General features: G+C 40.9%; 1 protein-coding gene and 1 pseudogene across 2 annotated transcripts in view; both read right to left on the reverse strand.

Annotated features, from left to right (window-relative positions):
• Positions 1–1,696: 1,696 nt before the first annotated feature.
• Positions 1,697–7,334, reverse strand: LOC150020882 (sister chromatid cohesion protein PDS5 homolog B-like; annotated as a pseudogene). Its single transcript, XR_016512741.1, has 4 exons — positions 7,329–7,334; positions 7,127–7,212; positions 5,817–6,562; positions 1,697–2,501 (listed from the first exon to the last, which is right to left on the reverse strand). The product of XR_016512741.1 is annotated as a sister chromatid cohesion protein PDS5 homolog B-like (transcript).
• NCEH1 (neutral cholesterol ester hydrolase 1) overlaps positions 7,270–21,067 on the reverse strand; it is a 64,304-nt gene continuing 50,506 nt past the window's right edge. Inside the window, exons 4-5 of the mRNA XM_090273997.1 lie at positions 13,865–14,036; positions 7,270–10,938 (exon numbers count right to left, since the gene is read on the reverse strand). Of these exons, the coding sequence (XP_090130123.1) occupies positions 10,321–10,938; positions 13,865–14,036 (790 nt within the window). The 3' untranslated portion in view covers positions 7,270–10,320. The remainder of the gene's footprint in view (positions 10,939–13,864; positions 14,037–21,067) is intronic.

Here is a 21,067-nt window from a genome sequence, read left to right on the forward strand (position 1 = left end):
TGGCTACTGTCCCTGACGCTTTCCACTCCACTGTCTCTTCCATCATGATTCCCTAAGTGTTAGATGGCTTGGAGGGGCTACAGGCATTTTTAGGATTCAGTCAGGGGAAAATTAAACTGAGAGGGCATTTAGCTTGCGTTTAGTAAAATAAATATATTCATGTGACTTTTCAGCTACTTCAGTTATTGTTGATTCACCCAGCGGAGGAATGACCCGGGAAAACTTCTATCCCACACTCTGTCTGCTAATGCAGGGCCAGATGTATTGAAACATGAGTTAACTATATTGTACCTAGAACCAGAAGTTTGAGGGAAGGTGGAACAAAAGCAACGTTAGAAATAAATGGGTCCAGAAGTAATCTGTGGAAGATTCTCCAAATCATCAGATATATTTTTAAAATGTAAGCAGAGGAAGTTCTCTTCTGGCAGGAATTGTTATTCCTTCCAGTAATTTGGGGTGTCTGTTTCAATTTTCTTAAATCTGGGCTGGTCCTGTGATTTGCTTTGACCAATAGAATATGGTGAAGTGATGTGGGGTAATTTTGAAACTTTTCATCTTAGAAGATACAAAGCCTCCTGCTTTTGCATACTTAGCATGTTCTGTCTTGGAATTCAGATGCCATGCCTTTAGAATTCCATTTCAGGAGAAAAGGCCACATGGAAGAGAACCAAGTCACTTAGCGAACAGCCAGCCACAAGTGCCAGCCACACAGTGAGTCACACGGATGGTCCAGCCTCATGGAACACTCTTTGGCTGGGCCCCAGGTCAACAGTATATTTAGCAAATAATCCACCACGCTAAGCTCAGCAAATAATCCACCAACCCAGAACCAGGCAGTAACAAATGGCTATTATTTTAACTTACAAGTGGCAGAATAATATGTTACTTAGCAATAGATAGCCAAGACAGTTGCTGTGTTTGGATCAGAAGGAGGATATAATAAAGATAACAGGGCCAAAAGGAAGTTCCTTCTTGACAGGACAGCTTTGACTATATTTATAGAGCTAAAAGAGAATGAGTAGGGTGAGAGGTAAAGATACTGGAGAGAGGGGGGTACCTCAGCAAGTCCTTGAATGAGACATTAATGAACTGGATTAAGGACACAAACTGAGGTACTGGCTTTGTGTAGAAGGCAGTAACTTCATTCTACGGGAGTGGAAGAAATGAACCATTTCTTCCACTCAGTGAACCATTCATCTTAAAGTTAAAGACTTAAAATAACTTTAATCGTGGGCAAGCAAATAAGTATTATTTCTTTATTTCAGGAATTTAAGCAGCATAAAGGAAATAGAATTTGATTTCTTACTAAAAAATAATGAAAACAGAAAGAAGAAAAAGACAATATCCTAAAAGTGGTAGAACTGTTTGACTGGTTAAAATTTCTCAGATTCTTGATTTGATTTCTGTGGAATATTTGTGGAATGTGTTACGTAGACCAGTCTTTTAGCAAAGCAAAAACCTCACTGTCTGTTAAGAGAAATGAAAAAAGGACTTGAATTGTGGAAGGATGAAAAGAAAATCTTCACTTTATCCATCTTCTCAAAAACATTTTTTGCTTTGAAATTTGGCTGAAATTCTTTGAATTATTTAATTTTGCTTGGAAATACTTAACTAACTTCTTTTTTTAACTTTCTGAAAAAATAGCTATGTATTTTATTGTGCAACCATTTAACCAATGTTTACATTATATAAATTGTTAACATTTAAAAATACAGTTATTATTTTTTCCCCATAAAATCCAGTATACTACAAAAAATGGAAAGAACAGGCTGACATTTGAAACATACTTCACAGTTTTTAAATCCAGTGTGACATACAAGTAACGTAAGTACTTCATCCATTCTGTAGTTTCCAAATTATGGGGAACCATGTATTGAGCAAAGATCTGTTCAAAAAGCAATTGCCCATCAACACTATTTTGATAATATATGTAGCGATTTGTTTTTGATCCCTGAAATCTGTTCTGCAGCATCTTTTCCAGCTGCTGATTGTAAAACCTATTTCTTATCTGTGCACTCTCTACCATTTCTCTAAAGCTCTCTGATTCACAAAAATTAAGTGATCATTGACCAGAAGAATATCCTTTATAGCAGTTATAATTATAGACACAATAACATCATGTCTAATAGCTTCCTTAGGGTCATGGGACCTCATTTTAAGAAACTATGTTAAGTCCTTTGCTAAATCAAGATGGTTCATAAGACAGTGACTAGCAAATTTCACACATTCCAGGCATATTGGTACATGAATGTCATTAAACCTGCCCAGGTAACACTGCCAAAGTGGTTTGTTTTAGAAGCCAATTCTGAATTATTTGCCCCAAACATTTTTGTCAGTAGTTTAACAATTTGCAGGTGTTCCTCATTATCATTGTTCTTTAGTTTAAACTCAAGCTGGGATAAAACTGAAATCAGCAAATTACTATCAGTATTAGAGAGCTTCAAATTATGTCAAAGACATACTGACAAATTGATGATAGATATTTTCCCAAGCATCAGAACCTGATTTTTTTTTTTTTAAGTATATTTTATTGATTATATTGTTACAATAGTTCCAATTTTTTTTCCCCTTTGCTCCCCTCCGCCCAGCACCCCCCTTCCCCAACAATCCCCTCTCCAAGTCCATGCCCATGGGTCGTACATACAAGCTCTCCCGCCTCACCCTTTCATATATTCTTCTTCTTCTTTTTTAAAATTAATTAATTAGTTAAATATTTTAACAATAAAAAATAACAATTCCTCCCTCTCAGACTTAAGACCCTTTACAATCTTATAAAGGACAATGGATGAAGGTCTCGAACTCCTCTAGCTGCTTCAAGCTGGACATGGTCGTCGTCCTACCTACCCGTGGGTCAAGAAATCCCTAATAAGAGTGGGGATGTGGAGGGGAGGGTGGCCTTCCCACAAGGGGAAGGATCGTGCAGACTCCAGGTTGGTTGGCTGTCTCTGGACAACGGCATGCTTGGTTTGACAGGCTGGCATCCTTGTTGTATTCTGGGGGCAACAGGGTTAAAGGACATCATTTAATCCGTAACCACTAGATGACAAAAGACAGGTATTAATTTTTCAATGTCCCACATTAGGGAAAAGAAGGGCTTCTTTGGAGGAAGGTGTGCCAGGTACATCTCACCTGTCCAAAACCCTTTTGCCCATTATACTTATTTTGGACTGAGGGAAATATTTTAGGTTTCCCCCATCTCAGGCCTCTGGGCTTTTTCTGTCCAAGCCATTAGGATAGAAAAGAGAAACCAGTTTTAAAGTGAAGCCCACAGACCACCCCGTTCTTCACCAACCCAGCCACTTAGTTCAGCCAAACCATTGAGTCTCAGGAGGCAGCAATGCAGACAGGATTAAGTGAGGCCTATGCATACAGATAATCACTCAGGTAATGAGATTGTAGGCTTATGCCCTTTGAAAACAGAAAACACATGTTAATTTATGTAACATAACCCACATACAAGTCTCTAAATCTGTAGGACTGTCTTATCGGAAGGAAAATCCTTGTCCTTCTAATATTCACTGAACTTGCATTTCTATTCTTTATATTTTTATTCCCCCCCCACTAAAAAATTTTCTGTTTGTTTGTTTTTCCACTACAGTTGTCTCACTTTTTTCCCCCTCTTGCTTCCCTGCACCCTGCCCCCCCCCCACAGTCAGTCCCCACCCAGTTGTCCATGTCCATGGGTCATTCATACATGTTCTTTGACTAGACCCTTCCCCTTCTTACCCCTTCTCTCCCTCCCATCTCCCCCTTTGTTACTGTTTATTCCTTGTTTACATACCTCTGGTTCAATTTTGCTCATTTGTTTGTGTTGTTCATTAGTTTCCTGTAACAGGTGACAGCATAAGGTAATTTTCTTTTGTTGCCTGGCTTATTTCGCTAAGCATAATTCTCTCTAGTTCCAATCATGTTGTTGCAAATGGTAGAAGTTCCTTCTTTCTTTCAGTACTTATTCATTGTCATTTTCCCCCTTTGTACTCGTGTTCCTCTCTGTCTCTCTGTTTCTTCATCTTCTTAAAGCAGACCCTTTAGCATCTCTTGCAATGCTGGTTTGGTGGAGATGTATTCTTTTAGCCTTCTTTTGTCTTGGAAACTCCTTATTTCACCTTCCATTTTGAATGAAAGCCTTGCTGGGTAGAGTATTCTTGGTTGTAGGCCTTTGTTTTTCATTGCTTGGAATATTTTTTGCCATTCCCTTCTGGCTTGTAGTGTTTCTGCTGAGAAATCTGATGATAGCCTTATTGGAGCTCCCTTGTATGTTATTAGTTGTTTCTCTCTTGCTGCTTTTAGGATTCTCTCTTTGTCTTTGAATGTTGGCATTTTAATTATGATGTGTCTTGAAGTGGGCCTGTTGGGGTTCATCTTCATTGGGACCCTCTGTGCTTCCTGGACTTGCGTGACTCTTTCTCTCGTCATGTTAGGAAAGTTTTCTGTCATTAGTTTTTCAAAGAGGTTTTCTATCCCTTGCTCTTCTTCTTCTCCTTCTGGAATTCCTATGATACGGATATTATTACGTTTCATGTTGTCCTGCAGCTGTCTTAGAACCTCTTCAGTCTTGTTCAGTCTTTTTTCATTTTGTTGCATTGTCTGGGAGTTTTTGTGTAGGTTGTCCTCCAGCTCGCTGATCCGATCTTCTGCTTCCTCTAGCCTGCTTTTAATTCCTTCTACTGTGTTCTTCAATTCAGAGATCGTATTTTTCATTTCCTCCTGGCTCTTATTGATAGCTTCTATGTCCTTTTTCATGCTCACGTAATTTTCTGTGAGTTCCTTGTAGTTTTTCTGGAGTTCTTTGAAGTTTCCGCTGAGCTCATTCAGCTTCTCCATAATCCATGTTTTGAATTCCATATCTGATAGTTCGCTCCCCTCTATTTCATTTAGCACTCTTTCTGGGGATTCTACCTTTCCTTTTGATGGGAGGTTGTTTCTCTGTCTCCCCATTTTTTTGACTCCTATTGTTTGTTGGTGCTTCTTGGAATGATCTGCACTTCCTGGATCTGCCTCTGGTGGCGTCAGATCATGTACCAGTCTGGGCCTAGGCAGCCTGTTGGAGACTTCCAGGGATCTACTGCTGTTGTCTGTCTTCTTTGATTGTTAATCTATTCAATCTGTGATTAGCTGTCAGGCTTAAGGACTGTGGGTGTGGCAGCTTAATTCCTGCAGGCAGGGCTTTTGCTTCCCCTCAGGCTGACGCCACTTGGAGGGGAATGGTCTACCCGCAGTACTGGGGATGAGTCAGCACTGGGACCCAGTCAGCTGCTCCTCCAGTTCTCCCCTCAAAGCCACCGTGCCAAATTCTCCCCAAGTGTCTCCAGTCCTCTCTGCCTTCCCTCTGCTTGAGCCCAGGGTAAGTGGTGGCCAAAATATTTTCGTATGTGATCCACTTAAGAGCTCTTTTTCTCCTGCTGTTTCTCTCCGGCTAGCAAGAAAGCCTGTGGCTTTTCGCTTTTCACAGCTGATACTATTTTACTTTCCACTCTGTCGCTGTAGGCTGGGAAGCCCAGCTGGGGGTTTAGACCCTGCCCTTCTCAGGGGGAATCCCCGGCTGTTGAGCTGTTTCTCAGTCCCTTCAGCAGCCACCCGTGTGAGCCCAGCCAGCCCTTCCGCGTCTCCGCACTCCCTACCGGTCACGTTGTGATGTAGCAGCCTTTTCTGTCTCTCCGTGGTTATAATACTTCTCTCCAGCTAGTGTTCGGTAGGTTATTCCAGATGATTTCTCCAAAATTACATTGTAAATCCAGACTAGTTCTAGGAGGAAGTTAGTGTAGCTTCCACTTACTCCTCCGCCATCTTGTTTCTCCTACTTAGCTCTCCAGAACCTGATTTTTAAAATTGGTAATAGTGTACATGGTTCAATAGCTTGAGCTGTCCTTTTGAGTAAAACCTTTGCCAAATCATATGCTTGCTTGTTTAAATTCTTCTGGGCAGGTTCCAGATTTACCAAAACTGTATCCAAAAGCTCCTGAGATACTGTATTGCCTTCACAAATAGTAGAACTCATGAGGTCTATGTGCATATGAACGTTCCAATTGCGGCTATTGTTTATAACTGAAAATAACATTCTGTAGAATTGTATAAAAAAGTTCAATGCTACCTTCCAAGTTAAAGCATATATTATATGACTTAACCCAGGCAATGTTGTCAAGTAAATAAAAACATTTATTAAATTGTGGGCTCTTTGTATCCTCTAACCCCTTCAACTGCCTTGTTATAAACATAAATCTACCCTTCAGTTTATCAGGCGATGTGTAAGGAGCTTCAGGAGCGTAAATCCTGAAAAAAATCCGCAAGGCAGCAGGCTGGCAGTAGGCAAACATCTTTATCGGGATGCTTGAGGAAAAAGTCTGAAGCAAGATGTAAAGCTATCTTTAAATAAAATAAAGCTCCCTTTTTTTCTTCAGAATCCTGGTCCATATCCATGAAAGTTTTCACAACCATCTTTAACCATCACACCATCTTCTCTTTGGATATTTTATCTGAGATTTCCTTGATCCCTGGAGGATAAGCAATTTTTCCATCATAAGTCTTGGGCTTTGAATGAGCCCTGAAGCCATGAAGGAAATATCTTTACCCCGTGCTGGGTTGAGATGTTGCCTGCTCTAATGCCTCCAGCCTGAGTTAGGTGTCTGCTGTCCAGATTTCCAGGACATCCCTTGGTTCCGGCAGAGGGAGGGTGGAGCAGACTAGACTCATGTGAAGAGACACTGGGGTTTGCGGCTCTAGGGAGAGAGCTGAAGGGACATGAGAGTCCCTTTCCCACACAGCAGATGCCACCATTCTTGGGTGGAGCACTCCCCTCCTTGCCTCAGCCTGGGGGAATGTCTGGTCTCTAAATAACTTTTTCTTTTTTTAAAAAAGATTTTACTTATTTATTTTTGGAGAGAGAAAACACGTGAGAGACACATGATCTGTTGCCTCTCACATGCCCCCAATGGGGACTTAGCCCACAACCCAGGCATGTGCCCTGAGTGGGAATTGAACCGGTGATCTTTGGACTCACAGGCTGGTGCTCAATCCACTGAGCCACACCAGCCAGGGCTCTAAGTAACTTCTTAAAAGATTATATATTTGACAGGTTTCCCCAAGATAAGCAGCACATTACTGTATCCAGACATGAAATGAATGTCACGGTGGAGGCCACTGAGCTACCTCTCCTGAAAGGCAGCTGGGGGACACCAGTGGGCAGAAGACTGGAGTAGAATTGTGGCTAGGAATCTGAGATACAGAAAGAAGGAGAGACATTGAAACCAGAAAAACAGACGAGGAACACAGTGCCAGATGGAGCCACTTTATTTCCAAACATGAGTCAAAGCAGACATATACTTTCCTACCTCCATACTGGATTTTCATCTTATAAAACAGATCTGCTGCTAAAATCCTTCATAAAATCTGCCTTTCCCTTTGCAGTGGGAAATAAGCAAGAAGTCACAGGTTAAAAGGTCATGCATAAAATATTCTATCCACCAAGATAATTATATAATAGTCTTAACTTCTTCACAAATCAATGGAAAAAAACATTAAGACTAATTGACACTTTGCTATGTTTTGCTGCACTTCAAGATTTTTTCTTCATATATTTATGTTCATATTTCACAAACAACAATGATATTACAAAAAGGCTATCAACTTTTTCATAAAATAGGAAAACAAAACAAAGCCATAACACTAAAATATATACATATCAATCTGCAGAGCATAAACTTAAAAAACAGACAAACAAAAAGAAAATGAACTCACCCCAATTCAAAATATCTTCAACATAAACTCTGTAGGCTTTCCAAAGGAGTTCTTAGCACTCCCATTTGGGGTTGCTAGAGAGCCTGTCTTGCATCTAGTGGTTTTGTGTATCATGATTCACAACTGTGATTATTACAAGGACAGTTTCAAGGTCTGAGGTGGGACACAGTGCAAGTCATTAAATAAATCATTCACATGTATAAAAGCTTTAATGAAACTCAAGTACTTCATCAGAAACAGTGCTTGACCCCCTTTTTTTCACCCACTCCCCTTTTCATCTGAGAGATCCCTTCAGAGATCTGGAATCATTAATTGTCTATAATTGCTAAAGGATTTGGCTTATAATTCTAGGGGCAAGGGATGTCATTTTAAGGAAGTCTGTGCATGCATTATGTTTTCTTTGCTTAATCAGAGGTAGATAACCTCAAAATAAGGTGCAAACATTGGTTCCTTCAAAGGGTGTCAAAAAGGATAATATTAAACGAGAAGGTTAACTACAAGAAAGTAATAACTAAAATCCTAATTTTTAAGAAAAAATATCTTTGATGATGCATGTATCTGTGTACATGAAATAAACGACCTACAAAAAAACAATGTAGCAGAAGAGGTCAATATAACTTGTCAGTCTGACAAAAATGGTTGGAACTTATAGTTGGAAGAAACCTCTTAAATCAAGTAATCAATTCTCTGATTTTAGAGAAAAGGGAAAGAGACCCAGAGAGGTTGAGTGACTTGCCTGAGTATATTAGTACGCTAACCTGTACAATTATTTTTAGACACATATAGGCACACCCATACACACACACTGTTGCATTTACTTCTGTTTTGCACAATAAATGCAACTGGCTTACGTAATAAATAAAAAAATAACTGCGAATTTTCATCTGTTATGTCATTGCCAGAAGTGGGAAATACCCATCTTTCAGATGAGCAAAAGGTTCTACTTTCTCTCCACTGATAAATGTATTAAATTGTGTCATGACATGGCTGGATGGCTGCTTTCTACAGCCCCTGGAAGAAGCAGATTGAGGGAGACATAGGAGTGGCAGGAAGGAAAGCAGAGGTACTCAGCTCACGTTGGAATTGGTTTCTTGTTATGCCACAGATGTTCCCACTGGCAGTGAAGGCTTTACATCAGTTTACACTTGGGCTATTGGAGCTTCTGGACTTGATGGAAGGACACAATGAGGGTGCAGGCACCAGGTGCCAGTGTATGCCCTCCGCCCAGAAGATTGTGAGCTAGTGCTCCTCTGAACATAAAGAGCAGAGGTGAGCAGTGTGTGTCTTGCCTAAGCTATAAACTATAAACTCAGATGACTTTGCTAAGTGAAGTCATAGTTTCTAATGATCTTAATTTGTATATGCATGTGAACATCACAATACTTAGGCCTAATGTATAGTAGTGTTAACAGCTATTATACCTTTTCCATAAAATTACATGTAGATATAATTCTAGGGTAGTTTTTAAAAATATTATTATTTTTAATATTCATTATAGACTTTATTCTAAAAAAATCTTGAGTCAAGCTACATATTTTAACATGAAATAACTTAAAAAATAAACAATGCTATATATATACCAAAATAGCCCCATTTTAAAGCCATATAAGTGAAAAAGTTGAGTTTTCAAGAAGAAACTAGACCTTCTACAAGTATTTTTCTACTTTTAAACTAATATTAAACTTTTTTTTCTGACAATGCCAAATATATTAGTAATTTATGTCAGAAGTATTTACTAGAAAAACAACGGGTTGGTTGGTTTGTCTGTTTTCACTTGTTCTTTAATGGAAAATTTATTCTAAATTTAAGTAAGTTTGGTCCCAAAAATTTTCCTCCAAGGAGACAGCATAACCAAGAAACCTAACAATGTACTATCCAGTGCATGCAACCTTGCATTTTCTAGTAACAGTGGTGGAAGGTAACTTTCAAGTATCATCATAATCCAACTGGACTTACAGATAGTTATCTCATAAAATCAACACTCTGAAGGGAGAAAGTCATTTGAGAAACGTGTCCTTGCTAGAACATCTTTGCCAAAATTCCCATAGGAAACACCACCACCCATCCACAAAGTACAGGGGCCACTTGGTACCCAGCACTGACCTTAAAGTGCACACATTTAACAGTGCTCTGAACTCAAAGTAAACTCTAGCAAGTTGAAGAAGAGCCCACCAAAGGGCCCTTTAACTTATTAAAGAGCCCTCTGGGTGCTCCAGTAACCTTTAACTCATTAAAGATTACTGTATCACCAAGAGCTGGAAGTATTTCTTCTAAAAAGAACTTGGGGAAGGCAAGGCCCACAGCTATTTCCAGCTCCTAGTCCTGCTCTCTGCTGCAGTGGCTATTTGTAGCTGTTTGGCTAAAGCAAGAAGAGAGAGATTTCCCCACTTGGAGAACCAGATGTGGATGTTTTTGTACTTATGTTAGTCAAACTAATTTTTAAAAATTAAATTAACATAGAGAAGGGAACAGAGATTCCATAACTCACAAATAACAAGGAGGGCAATTAATTAACTAAAAAGTGCGTGTTTTTCCAAAGCAGGCGCAGGTCAAGAGGGGCACAAGCATTCTACAAATTTTACTTCTTCACAGGTTTTGATCCAACCACTTGATGTAACTATTCCTAGTCCGGATTCCCACTGAGAAGTTGGTGGGCCAGCTGGTGAAAATCATGCACCCGTGGAAGCCATCCTCAAAGTGATCCAGGGTCACCTCCACGCCTGCACTCTCCAAACGCTTTGCATACATGATCCCATCATCTCTTAGGACGTCATGCTCACAGGTCAGGATGTAGGTCTTCGGGAGGTGCTGCAAGACTTCCTGGTCTGCGAGGAGTGGGGCAGAACGGGCATCCAGCAGCTGAGGGATCTCCCGGACGATCCTGGCATTGCCTGTGGTCTGTACCACAGGCTTGTAGGTCTTTGTGATGGAGGCAGGCAGGAGGGATGTCCAGTTTAGACGGGCCCTGAGGGCAGCGGCCTCTTCCACATCCAGTGACGTGTGATTGTTAACTATCATTGCCTGGACAAAGTCATAGTTGCCTTTGAAGTAGTCCACCCAGTACTTCACCATGACATAACGGGGCAGGATTGGGGTGTTCATGTTCTGTTGATAAGAGGGTGTGTTAAAATCTAAAGCTTGAAGGACTGGATAAATTAAAGCTTGCACTTTGAGCTTGTTTTTCAGCTTGACGTCTTGATTAAACTGGAGAAGAAGAAGCAAACATATTATTTTATTTTACACAGCTCCTTTTACAGAAACCACACCTCAAAAAATAGGTTAATGTGTTACTTTGAATCAGTCAATAGGATACAGTTGTTAAATTTCTAGCAGGCATGGGATTAATGTAGTTTAAAAAAATAAGTAATTCCTCATCACCAACCGCCGCCACCACCACCACCACCCTATCAAGCTGCTGGATATTTACTAAGGAAGGTATGATGTCTGCAACTCATAATTTTGAGTGAACACTTCAAAGGTACATGATCTGTCAGATCTTTAAACCCTCACTAACGTTATTTGTGTCTATCCTTCGGCACTTAGCGCACCTTACTGGGTATTGTGGATGGATAATATGTGAACCTTATTTAGTTTTGTATTCCCTGCAAAGCCCCAAAAGGCAATGGCTTCCTGGGGAGAAAAAGCTAGTCTGACTCTTCTGAAGGAGAAAGGTAGGAAAATGAACAGATGACAAGACTCCGAAGCGTTTAGTAGGGCCTCCGGGCACCTCCTCTGATGGGTGCTCAGTCTCCGTGCTTGGTGAGAGAGTGAGATTGTACATACATAGTACCGGCGATGTACCCACCGCTCTGCCTAATGAGCACGTGCCCTAGATTGAAGTCAAAACAGGAATGGGAAGGAACCCCGATCTCAGCAGATCTCAGTTCCCACATGCCTCCCACAAATATGAATGCATTGCCTCCTTTCGTAATTCTAGTGTCTCAAATGGTTGATTTAATTTTATGTAACTTTATAAGACAGCTAACTAGCTCACTGTATGCAACAAATAACCTTCAAGGTAACTGTAGCCTTACAATTTTGTTTCACAATGAGCCCCGTCCCCAGGGAAGATGTACTTGCTCTGTAAAAGTGAGGAAATGTTCAGTAAATAGTACTACTGATATGTGCCAAGCATTGTGTATACATCATCTCACTAAGTAAGTCCTGGCAACAGCCCTGCAACCAGATGACATTATCCTCATTTTCCTGAAGCTCAGAGAAGTTAATTAAGGGATTTGCCCATAGCCCTGCAGCTGCCCAGGGGGCCTAGATTCCTTCCCAGTTCTTCTGTGTGGTTGTAAAGCCTCCCCAGTGAGCCAGGACTGACTTCTTACTGCATCTGGACACATGGGAAGCAAACTTGCCAATGCCGAGTGGAGAATGAAGTTCTTAATTATAGCAAGAGGGGAAGAAACCAAAGTACACCACAAATAAAAAGGCAGGTGCTACTCCGTCTCAAGAGACGATGGTGTAGCTTCTTAAGAGTCTATCTGCACCGCCGAGAATGGCTGTGCAGTCCGACTCGGGAGTGACACGGTATCTGTCTCCTCCCGTGTTGAATCGACATCTTGTGATGACGCTGGAGTGTCCTCTCCAGTGAAGCTGAAGCTACAGATCCTGGGCAGGGTGATATGGAGGGTCTGCTGTTGCCCATGCAGCACACCCCCCCCCCTCTCTTCGCAGCTGAAGGGTCCAAGGGAAAGACGGAGTCAATACAGCTTGGCTTCAGGTGCGCCGCAGGAGTTGCCGGTGTTGACTACAACGTCAAACCGCCTTAGGGACTTCGGCTCCGGATTTTCTGTCGGGGTTTACTCCCTTAGCCTTTCCCCTGAAGAGGTATGCCGCAAGGCAGCGGAGGTTTTTTGGAGTCAGAGTTTTCCTTCTCTGATGTGCCCTGACTGGAAGATCGAACCAGCGACACTTAGCTCGCAGGCCAACGCTCAATCCACTGAGCCAAACCAGCCAGGGGTAAGACAGAGATGCTATTCTTCAGTTATTTGACACGTTAAATGAAAAACTATGCAGCCAAAAGCTTTTCTGGAAGGAAAGGGTTATGGAGTCTTGTGCTGGCCAGAAAAAGGACCAGGTCCCGGGACCTGCAGTCTGAACATCAGTCGCAGGGCTGGAAGCAGAAGACAAACTTGTCCACCATCCTGGAGCTGAAAGGGCTCTTGATACAATGGGTTCGAGGAAGAGGGGTGTACGGTAAGCAGTTTGAAAGAACTGACACTGGCTGTAGATAAGGAGGGGTGGCAACAGCGAAGCAGGGAAGGTTCAGGGCTAGGTGCATGGTCCCTGAGGAAGAAATACTTCCTACTCTGGGATCGGCTGTGGGCCACAGTCTGGAAAGTTCCTGCATAAGCAGGATGTGGCGGTATCTGGTGATCAGCCTTTTATTTTTAAATAGCCACCTGGAAGTTGATTCAGAGTTTTAACATCCATTCAGGAATGTGAGCAGTCTTCTTCTGGATGGAGCCCGAGGCTCTTTAACTGATTACCTCTTACCTCTTCCTCCCACCCTCCAGCCTGCTGTCATTTAATTTAGGGCAGCTCAGAATGTTTCTCTGGCCAAATCCATAACAGGAAGAAAATGTATGTATCTTTGAGCGTGTACATCTGCCTCAAATTTTGTTTTCAAGGAATTTAACCAGGTAAAGCTCAGATTTATTATTACATTTCAAGTGAGAGAACGATTTAATTTTATTTTCATATTAAAAAAAAATTGGGAAACACTTTTTAATTTTTTAATTTGGCCAAAAGTTCTAAGGAAACAATCACAACAACTGGATTAAAGCAAAAATATCCCGTTTTGGAAGTCCAGCATAGAAGAGGAGTAGGAAATACTTAATTCCCATGCCTTCCCTGAGGAGCAAGGGGGTCTCTAAAATGCTAGGCCTCTTCTCATATTGATTGTCCTCGGAGCTTTTACAAGGACTCAGAGATGACATGGCTTCCAGTGACCAGTCTCCTGCTTTGGAAAGACCTCTGAGAGCTCTCCAAGCTCAGCCCTCCAAATCACTTGGCCGATAGTGACCAGCCTGGCTCAGCCTCTGCCACGCGTAGTGGACAGTGCGTTTGCTCTTCCGGACATCATCCCGCACCCTCCTGCTACCTCACAGCAGTCTGTTACCTGTTGGCCCAGGGCGGCGGCCAGATTCCCACCGGCACTGTCACCAGAAATGCCAATTCTGCCTGGGTCAACTGAATACTTCTGTAAGACTTCCGGCTGCAGAAAATACTTCGTGGCACGCACAACATCGTGAATTTGCTCAGGAAAATGAACCTTTGGAACCAGCCTGTATCTGCGAAGACAAAAGTTGTAATTAATTTAAGGGTTCACTAAGTCTTTACAGGCCACTTAAAGTTTATGAAGACACTGGTTCTTTTGGATGCCAGAAATAAACAGGTAAGGAGTTGAAATAAATATAAAAATAAATCATTTATTTTCTTGCAGACCAAATACTTAGTTTTAAAATGTAATGATTTTTGTATTATCAATAATTCTCCTTCTCCTCCTTCTCTTCTTCCTCCTCTTCTCCTTCTCCTCTTCCTCCTTCTTCTCCTTTCTTCTTCTTCTTCTTTTTTTTTTTTACTGTTACCCACCAAACCAAACCAAACAAAAACAAACACTTACCACTACCAATGCAAAAACAAAACTTCAAAGTAAAAGACAGATGTTGACTATTAAGATATGGATAGAACCACAACAAATTTGGAATCTTTTTCTAGAAGTCAGTGTTCTATTGATAACACCTCTGGGTTAGAGTGTGACGTGGCAGCATTAACCATATGGCATTTTTCATGATTGACTTGGTAAATGTAGTAAAACTGTACTCCACTAAAGAAGTCATGCCAGTCTGACATTAGACCCAAGCAATACATTCACTGTCTGGAAGGCTGCACCTAAAATGCCAGCTGTCAACCAGCAAAAAGGAAGCCAAATCTGCCAGACGGCCCAGGACAGGCCCTTTAGGACACTTCTGGGGCTTCTCCTTCTGCCCCTCTTTGCAAGATCAGATTCCCTTTTGGGATCATAATCTGAGCACTTAGAAGGATTCATATTCTTTTAAGAGTCAAAAAATAAAATAAAATAAAATAAAACAAAAAGCCCCAAATACCCTGGTTTTGTCAAATGCTCATGAATTATTACAAATGCATATTTGGTGGTCTTATCTTGGAGAGTTCTCTCAGTGTCCACCCTCCTTCCTTCCTTACTAATTCTCATCCATCCTTTAATCCTTACTCCAGGGTTTGGCCTCCTCTAGGCAGCCTTCCTTGACTATAACTACACTTCCTTCTGAGGCTGAGCTAGCTACTATTCCTTGATGCTTCTATGTGCTGGGATATATTACTATTCTTACTGTCTCATCTTGAAAGGATTTTTTTATGTATTCCCCTAAAGGGTGTGTTCTCTAATATCAGGGACTGTGTTTCATTCATCATTGTGTGTCCAGTATCTATCAATGTGCTAGGCACATAATCATTCAAGCAGTAAACCTTTTGTGAGTATTAATACCTTTATTTTGCAAATGGAAAAACTGAGGCACAGAGAAGTTATAGTATTTGATTTGTATTGGGTTGGCCAAAAAGTTTGTTTAGTCTTTCTGTAAAATAAAAGACACATTTTTAATTTTCACCAATAACTTTATTGATTTGGGTATTTTGAGTATGTTGGCTATTTCCTGCTATTTGCTTCTTGTGAGTAGAGGCCAGGGTGCTGCTAAACATCTTCTAATGCATAAGACAGCCCCACAGCAAAGAATTATTTGACCAAAATGTCAGTAGTGCCAAGAAACTTTGCAAACCACTTTTGACACGTTCAATCTGTCACAGAACCTTCTCCATACACTGCACATTTTTTTTTTGCAATTCAGTTAAGTTTTTTTTACCTTTCTTGAAAAAATAAATCATAATACACCAAAAATGTTGCATATTTTCTTCCATCTTCAATATTAAAATGGCTGCACAAAAGTTCGCCAGTTTTGATACATATATTTTAAATGCACACAGATATGACAGCTGTCACAATACAATCTAACAAAATTGGTTCACATGAAGTTAAAGACAACTAAGCACACTAGAGTCATTATATGGAAAAAACTGAATGAACTTTTTGTCCAACCCAATAAATAAGTCTAACACAGATCAAAACAAGGTAGGATAGAACCTTCTTTATTAAAATCTAATAATAGTTAAGAACTCAGGTCTTTTAATTTCCATTTTATAATTAGCATTGCTATTCTCAGAAACTTTTTTTTTCTAAGCTACTCTTACAAGGCCATTTATTTTCTCCATCTAAAATCCAGCTATTTAACTAACTAGCTTCACATGCAGTGTAGATACAGTAGTCTCTCACTTATCGCGGGTATTACGTTCTAGACCCCCCTGCGAAGTAGGAACCTTACATTTATTCTACACTCTTAAACCTATGTAGCTTTAACAACATACGTATACAGTACCGCAATATCCCACGATAAAGCAAAAAATCCTCAATAAATAATTAAATATAATATTTTAAAAAACCCCAACATACAGTGAGGCCGCGATAAGTGACCCGCGATATAGGGAGGGACTACTGTACAGTCAAATGGACAAATATTTGTGAAATACTATGATAAATAATAATGTAGTATGGTCACTGAGGAATTACTATAATTAAAAACTGTAAATGCAATTAGAAATTCCCGTAGTTGTTGCCTTGTTACAGATAAAATAAGTTTTATAATTTACATCTTTTTTTTCAGCTATGATGATCAATTAATCATCCAAAATGTGTTTTTCTCCAGTCGATTTTCACCATGTCTTAAAGCTGCTGCTATTATGGCATTTCATTGGTAATAATTGGTGAAAGGAGTAGGATTACACCATTTTGTCCACTAGGTGGAGACATCTCACATGCTTCCATTTACCCCCAAATCTGGGACAAGGGTTCAATTTCTTAACTTCATTATTACTAAGCTGAAGTCTTAATTCTTTTAATGAAATAAAAACTAATGCATTTAGTAACTTAAGTTGTGAAAATAAAGGCTATTTTGTTTCATCAGGATTCCATATATCATGATAAACTATTTTCTTGGTGGCCCAGAAAAGGTCAGAACATATTCTATTAGCACACATACATGAATTAAATTTTTGGATATTGCTTCTGAAAAGGTCTTCGTGACTTTGAATAAGGAGAAACGGTTAATCTAAAAAAGTTCTATTGCCTCAAACCTTATCAGCCAGTTAATAACTGGTTCAGATAACAGAACAAACATATTTAAAAATAGTTTATAGTGCAAGAGTCTTCCAGGCACCTTCAAAGACCTCCCCAACCCTTTCCTTCCCTTGGTTCAAGCCAGAAACATCCCCTAGTTTTATTCCATAAGAAGGGACACTGTTTTCACAGACTGGACAATGCAGTGAAACTAGATATTTCTGAGGTCACCTAGTGTAAGCTGAGCCTTCAAAGGAGCTGGAAATAGACCACAGGAGTATAACAAAAGTTCCGTAAAATCTTTATAGCCATGGAAACTGACAATCAGGAGGAAATTCATGAGTGGTCGAGCCAAAGAAAGCATGCAAAAATATATGTATGTGCTATTTTTGTTCAGAGCTGTGTCCCTGCAAAGTACTGAAAGAGGATTCTGCATTTTTTATTTTATTTTAAATTTGTAGATCTGAAGTAAAAGCAACTGATGAGTTCCAGCAACTATAGTCCCAATTGCCCATCATGTAGCAGTGATAGAAGACTCCCCCAAACCAGCTTTAACTACCTATTACCGTGCATGCCTCCTACTAGAAGAACAAAATTTAGTGTGAACTCAGGAATGATGTTTGAGCAATTTAATAAATGTGTACATTCTATAAAAAATGTTATTCCTGCGAGGTGAGGCTCCTCACCAAGTGCTCCACAGACGTGTTTTACTCAAATCTCGGAGCAAACCTGTGGGTTTAAGGATGAAAACATGAGACCCAAGGAGGATTTGTATCTTGTCTACAACAGCTAGTAAGTGGCAAATCTGTGATGTGAATTCACAGCTGACTTCGAAACGCATGAGGACCCACCTTGTAAAATCCTCTTTCTTCAACTCACTGCCTTTTAATAGTTTGCGTGTACTTTTCTCAGAGCCCTACCAAAGCAGTGAATTCTCAAAACTGTAGATTTCAGACATCCTCATATGTCTCTCATGATTTCAACGGTTTTGCAATATTCTCAAAACAAACCACCAAGCAGAGTGCCTGGGCACACAGTACATGTTGTGGATGAGAAAAGGTGTTACAATAAATCATAAACTCCTAACAGGGCAGGTTATGGTGGGTCGTCAGGCCCCAGGCCTATAACTTCTTTAGTGGAAGGGTTTGAAGACAGACCTGTCTATTGTTCTTGTGCATCTAGGTTAATACACCTTTGAAATGCCAGAAGTAATACCCCTCAAAGGGGTAACCACCCCCAAGGGAGCACAGAAAATCTTGTTAACCATCCTATGATCTAACCCCTGCCTTGCTTTCTCTCACCCTCATGTCATCTTATATTTCCTCCTTAATTCCAAATGCATAAGAGAAACCACAAACTACCATTCTCTGGGGTATTTGAGATCTTGCCTCCCAGCAATCATCATCAGTTTTGCTCAAATAAACTCTTCCAAAAATTCTCTGCAGGTTTGGATATTTCTTATGTTTCTTTTCTTTCCTCCAAACAAAATTTTAAAGATTTATTTTATACCTTTTGCATATAAAATATGTCATATAACACTATCTGTGGTGAGGAAAGCAGTAAGCCATATGGCTTTAAAGACATAAATTGTTCTTAACCCACCTACTTGTCTGGCACAGCTCCAACGACGCCACTTCCTATATTCTATGCATAGTTCAGTTTCTCAGCTCTGTACACACACAAGATAATCCTGAGGGATTTATAAAAGCACTGAGGTTTGAGCCCCTCTGCAGAACATTCCAATTCATTTGATCTGGAGTGGAGCCCAGTAGTAATTCTAACGTGCAGCCAAGGTTCAGAAATGTCACTGTATCCAGCCACTTTGTTCCTTTTCTCTGAACACATCTCCCTGTTCCCATTCCCAATGCATTGGTCCCTGTCTCCATCCCCTAGGCCCTTCCCCCAGCAACTCCTCTTCAATGTTTCTGTCCTTTAAGTCTCATTTCAAATGCCACTTCTCCCATGAAACCGTGAAACCATCTGAGAGCCCAGCCAAAAGTAACTCTCTCCCTCCTGAAGCCCTCAAAATCTCTCTGACAAAAGATCATAACACAGACACGTCAACATTCTCTTGCAGTAGATGGATATGAGGCAGGAGATAGTCAGGAGGAAGGAAACTCTGGAGGTGCCCCGGGGCTAAGACAAGGGACAGTGATATGGGACAGAGACCCTGTTCTAGGACCAGTTTTCCCTGCTTTCTGGAAAAGTGCTGAATCATGGTGAATCATGACTGCACCTGCAGAGATGTTACATGACCCCTGCTTCATTATAATAAATTAGCATTGTGAGACCCCTTCCCTGGTGGCCAGTCAAGGAAAATCATGGTAGAACCCATGAGCAGTAGCCTAAAAGTAATATAACTACTTGTACATGCATAATAAAACCCCGCTGAGCTAGCTAGGAGATCTCTGCCTTATAAGAATAGAATCCCTCCAGCCAGAGTTCAATCTCTGCTCCAAGCTGGCGTGCTCCCATGATCTGTGGAGTGCACTATCACTTAATACATTTGCTCTCTTTCTCTTTCTGCTATAAACTCTCTGTGTGTTCGGTTCAGTTCTTTGTCCATGATCACCAAGAACATGGTTATCTGTGCCCACCTGTGACAGAAAGTGAGCATTAGGTACTAAAGAGTTTGATGTACACCTACCTGAAATAATCAGCACCCACTTTATTAACAGTGACAGGGAGGTGGAGCAATGATCAGGAAGGCTGGCAAATTGTTCCTAAATCAAGGGGTAGTGCAAGTTGTTTCAAGCCTGTGGAAGCTGAAGCCATGAATGTCGCTAGTGTTCTGGTGACCTTGAAATGGACATTCACCCTCAAAATAACCTAACCTGAAACACTGTGTACACTCTTGTACTGAGGACAAGGGCGTTAAGTTCTCTTCATGCAGTGCCAGTTAGGTGAAAGGTATATGTGATATTCCAGAATGAAATTATACTCCTATGAGATTCAGCAGGAGTGAGATAAAATCTCATTTTTCTTTTCTTTTTTTTTTTTTGGCCTCCCCCCCTTTTTTTCCCTTTTCATCATCTCCCAAGAGGAGCTCAATAGATTCATCTTGAAAATACAGAAAGGTTAATATTCTCCTCAGTCGTAGAGAACCACATCTTCAGTGGAGGTTATCTGAAACAAATCAATAATTGCATCCATGTTGTGCTTGCTGTGAGAGACAGCTGCAGAGAAAGAATCTATTTATTCCTCTAACTGGTAGATACTTCCTTTCCATTAAAAGAACATATAATGAAATTGCAAAAGTGCAAGGATTGTGAACGGGTTCTCTTTTTGTTCTTAAATGTGGTTTGTGCATAAAGGTTGAGGAAGGGTCCTCCTTTCTGATTCTGCTCTCAAAACAGGCCCCTTGATACAGCTTTGACCACCAGTCCTTGAGCAAGGGAGAGCTCAGATTAGCAAAGGCTTGGCTGATTGGGTCAGAATAACACCCAAGAGAACTGATGTGTCAGAATACTTCACCAAAATCCCGAGAGTGATTAAGCCTAGGATTGTGATCCATTCAAAGGCTGTGATTCCCTGTTGCTTTGGTTACTGCTGAAGACTTCTCGAGTCCTATCTCCAAGCCCAGAAGGGAGCTCCCCAGACTCCCCGGGGTTATCTAACTGCCTCCTCCCATTCAGATGCCAACCTCGCCTTTCACCTCAAGGGTAAACAGAGAGCCAGAGTGTTCCCCAGGTGGCCCCAGAAGCCCAAGCAGGCTTGGTGCCAGGTCCTTCTGGCCTCCTTTCTCTGCGTCATTTCAGAGGCTAAAGATAGCTCTGTGGGGTTCAGGTGTGGGTGACACAGGCTTCACAGCCTCCCTGGGCTTAGCAGGCACAGGTGCTCCGTAGCTGCAGCACAGGCCTTTTGGGAAGCTCCAGTCCCCACCCCCACCCGCCCTGAAACTCTAAAAGACCAAAACCACAAGAGAGAATCCTGGGGATTTTTATTAGTAGAAAATGAGAACCGAGAAGACATGAGTTAAATATGTCTAAAAAGGAGATGCATTAAGTTAATGATAGTGGCAAGAATAAAAGAAACTACTTCTTCAAAGAAGCCACAATATTATCTTTCTGAGGCATTGGATTATTTGGGATGTTGGCCTTCGGGTTTGCTCAGGTTGGCCTGGACTGAGTGGAGCGA

This window comes from Furipterus horrens, unplaced genomic scaffold (genome assembly GCF_987537825.1).
Source record: "Furipterus horrens unplaced genomic scaffold, mFurHor1.1.pri manual_scaffold_1, whole genome shotgun sequence".
Classification (NCBI taxonomy): domain Eukaryota; kingdom Metazoa; phylum Chordata; class Mammalia; order Chiroptera; family Furipteridae; genus Furipterus; species Furipterus horrens.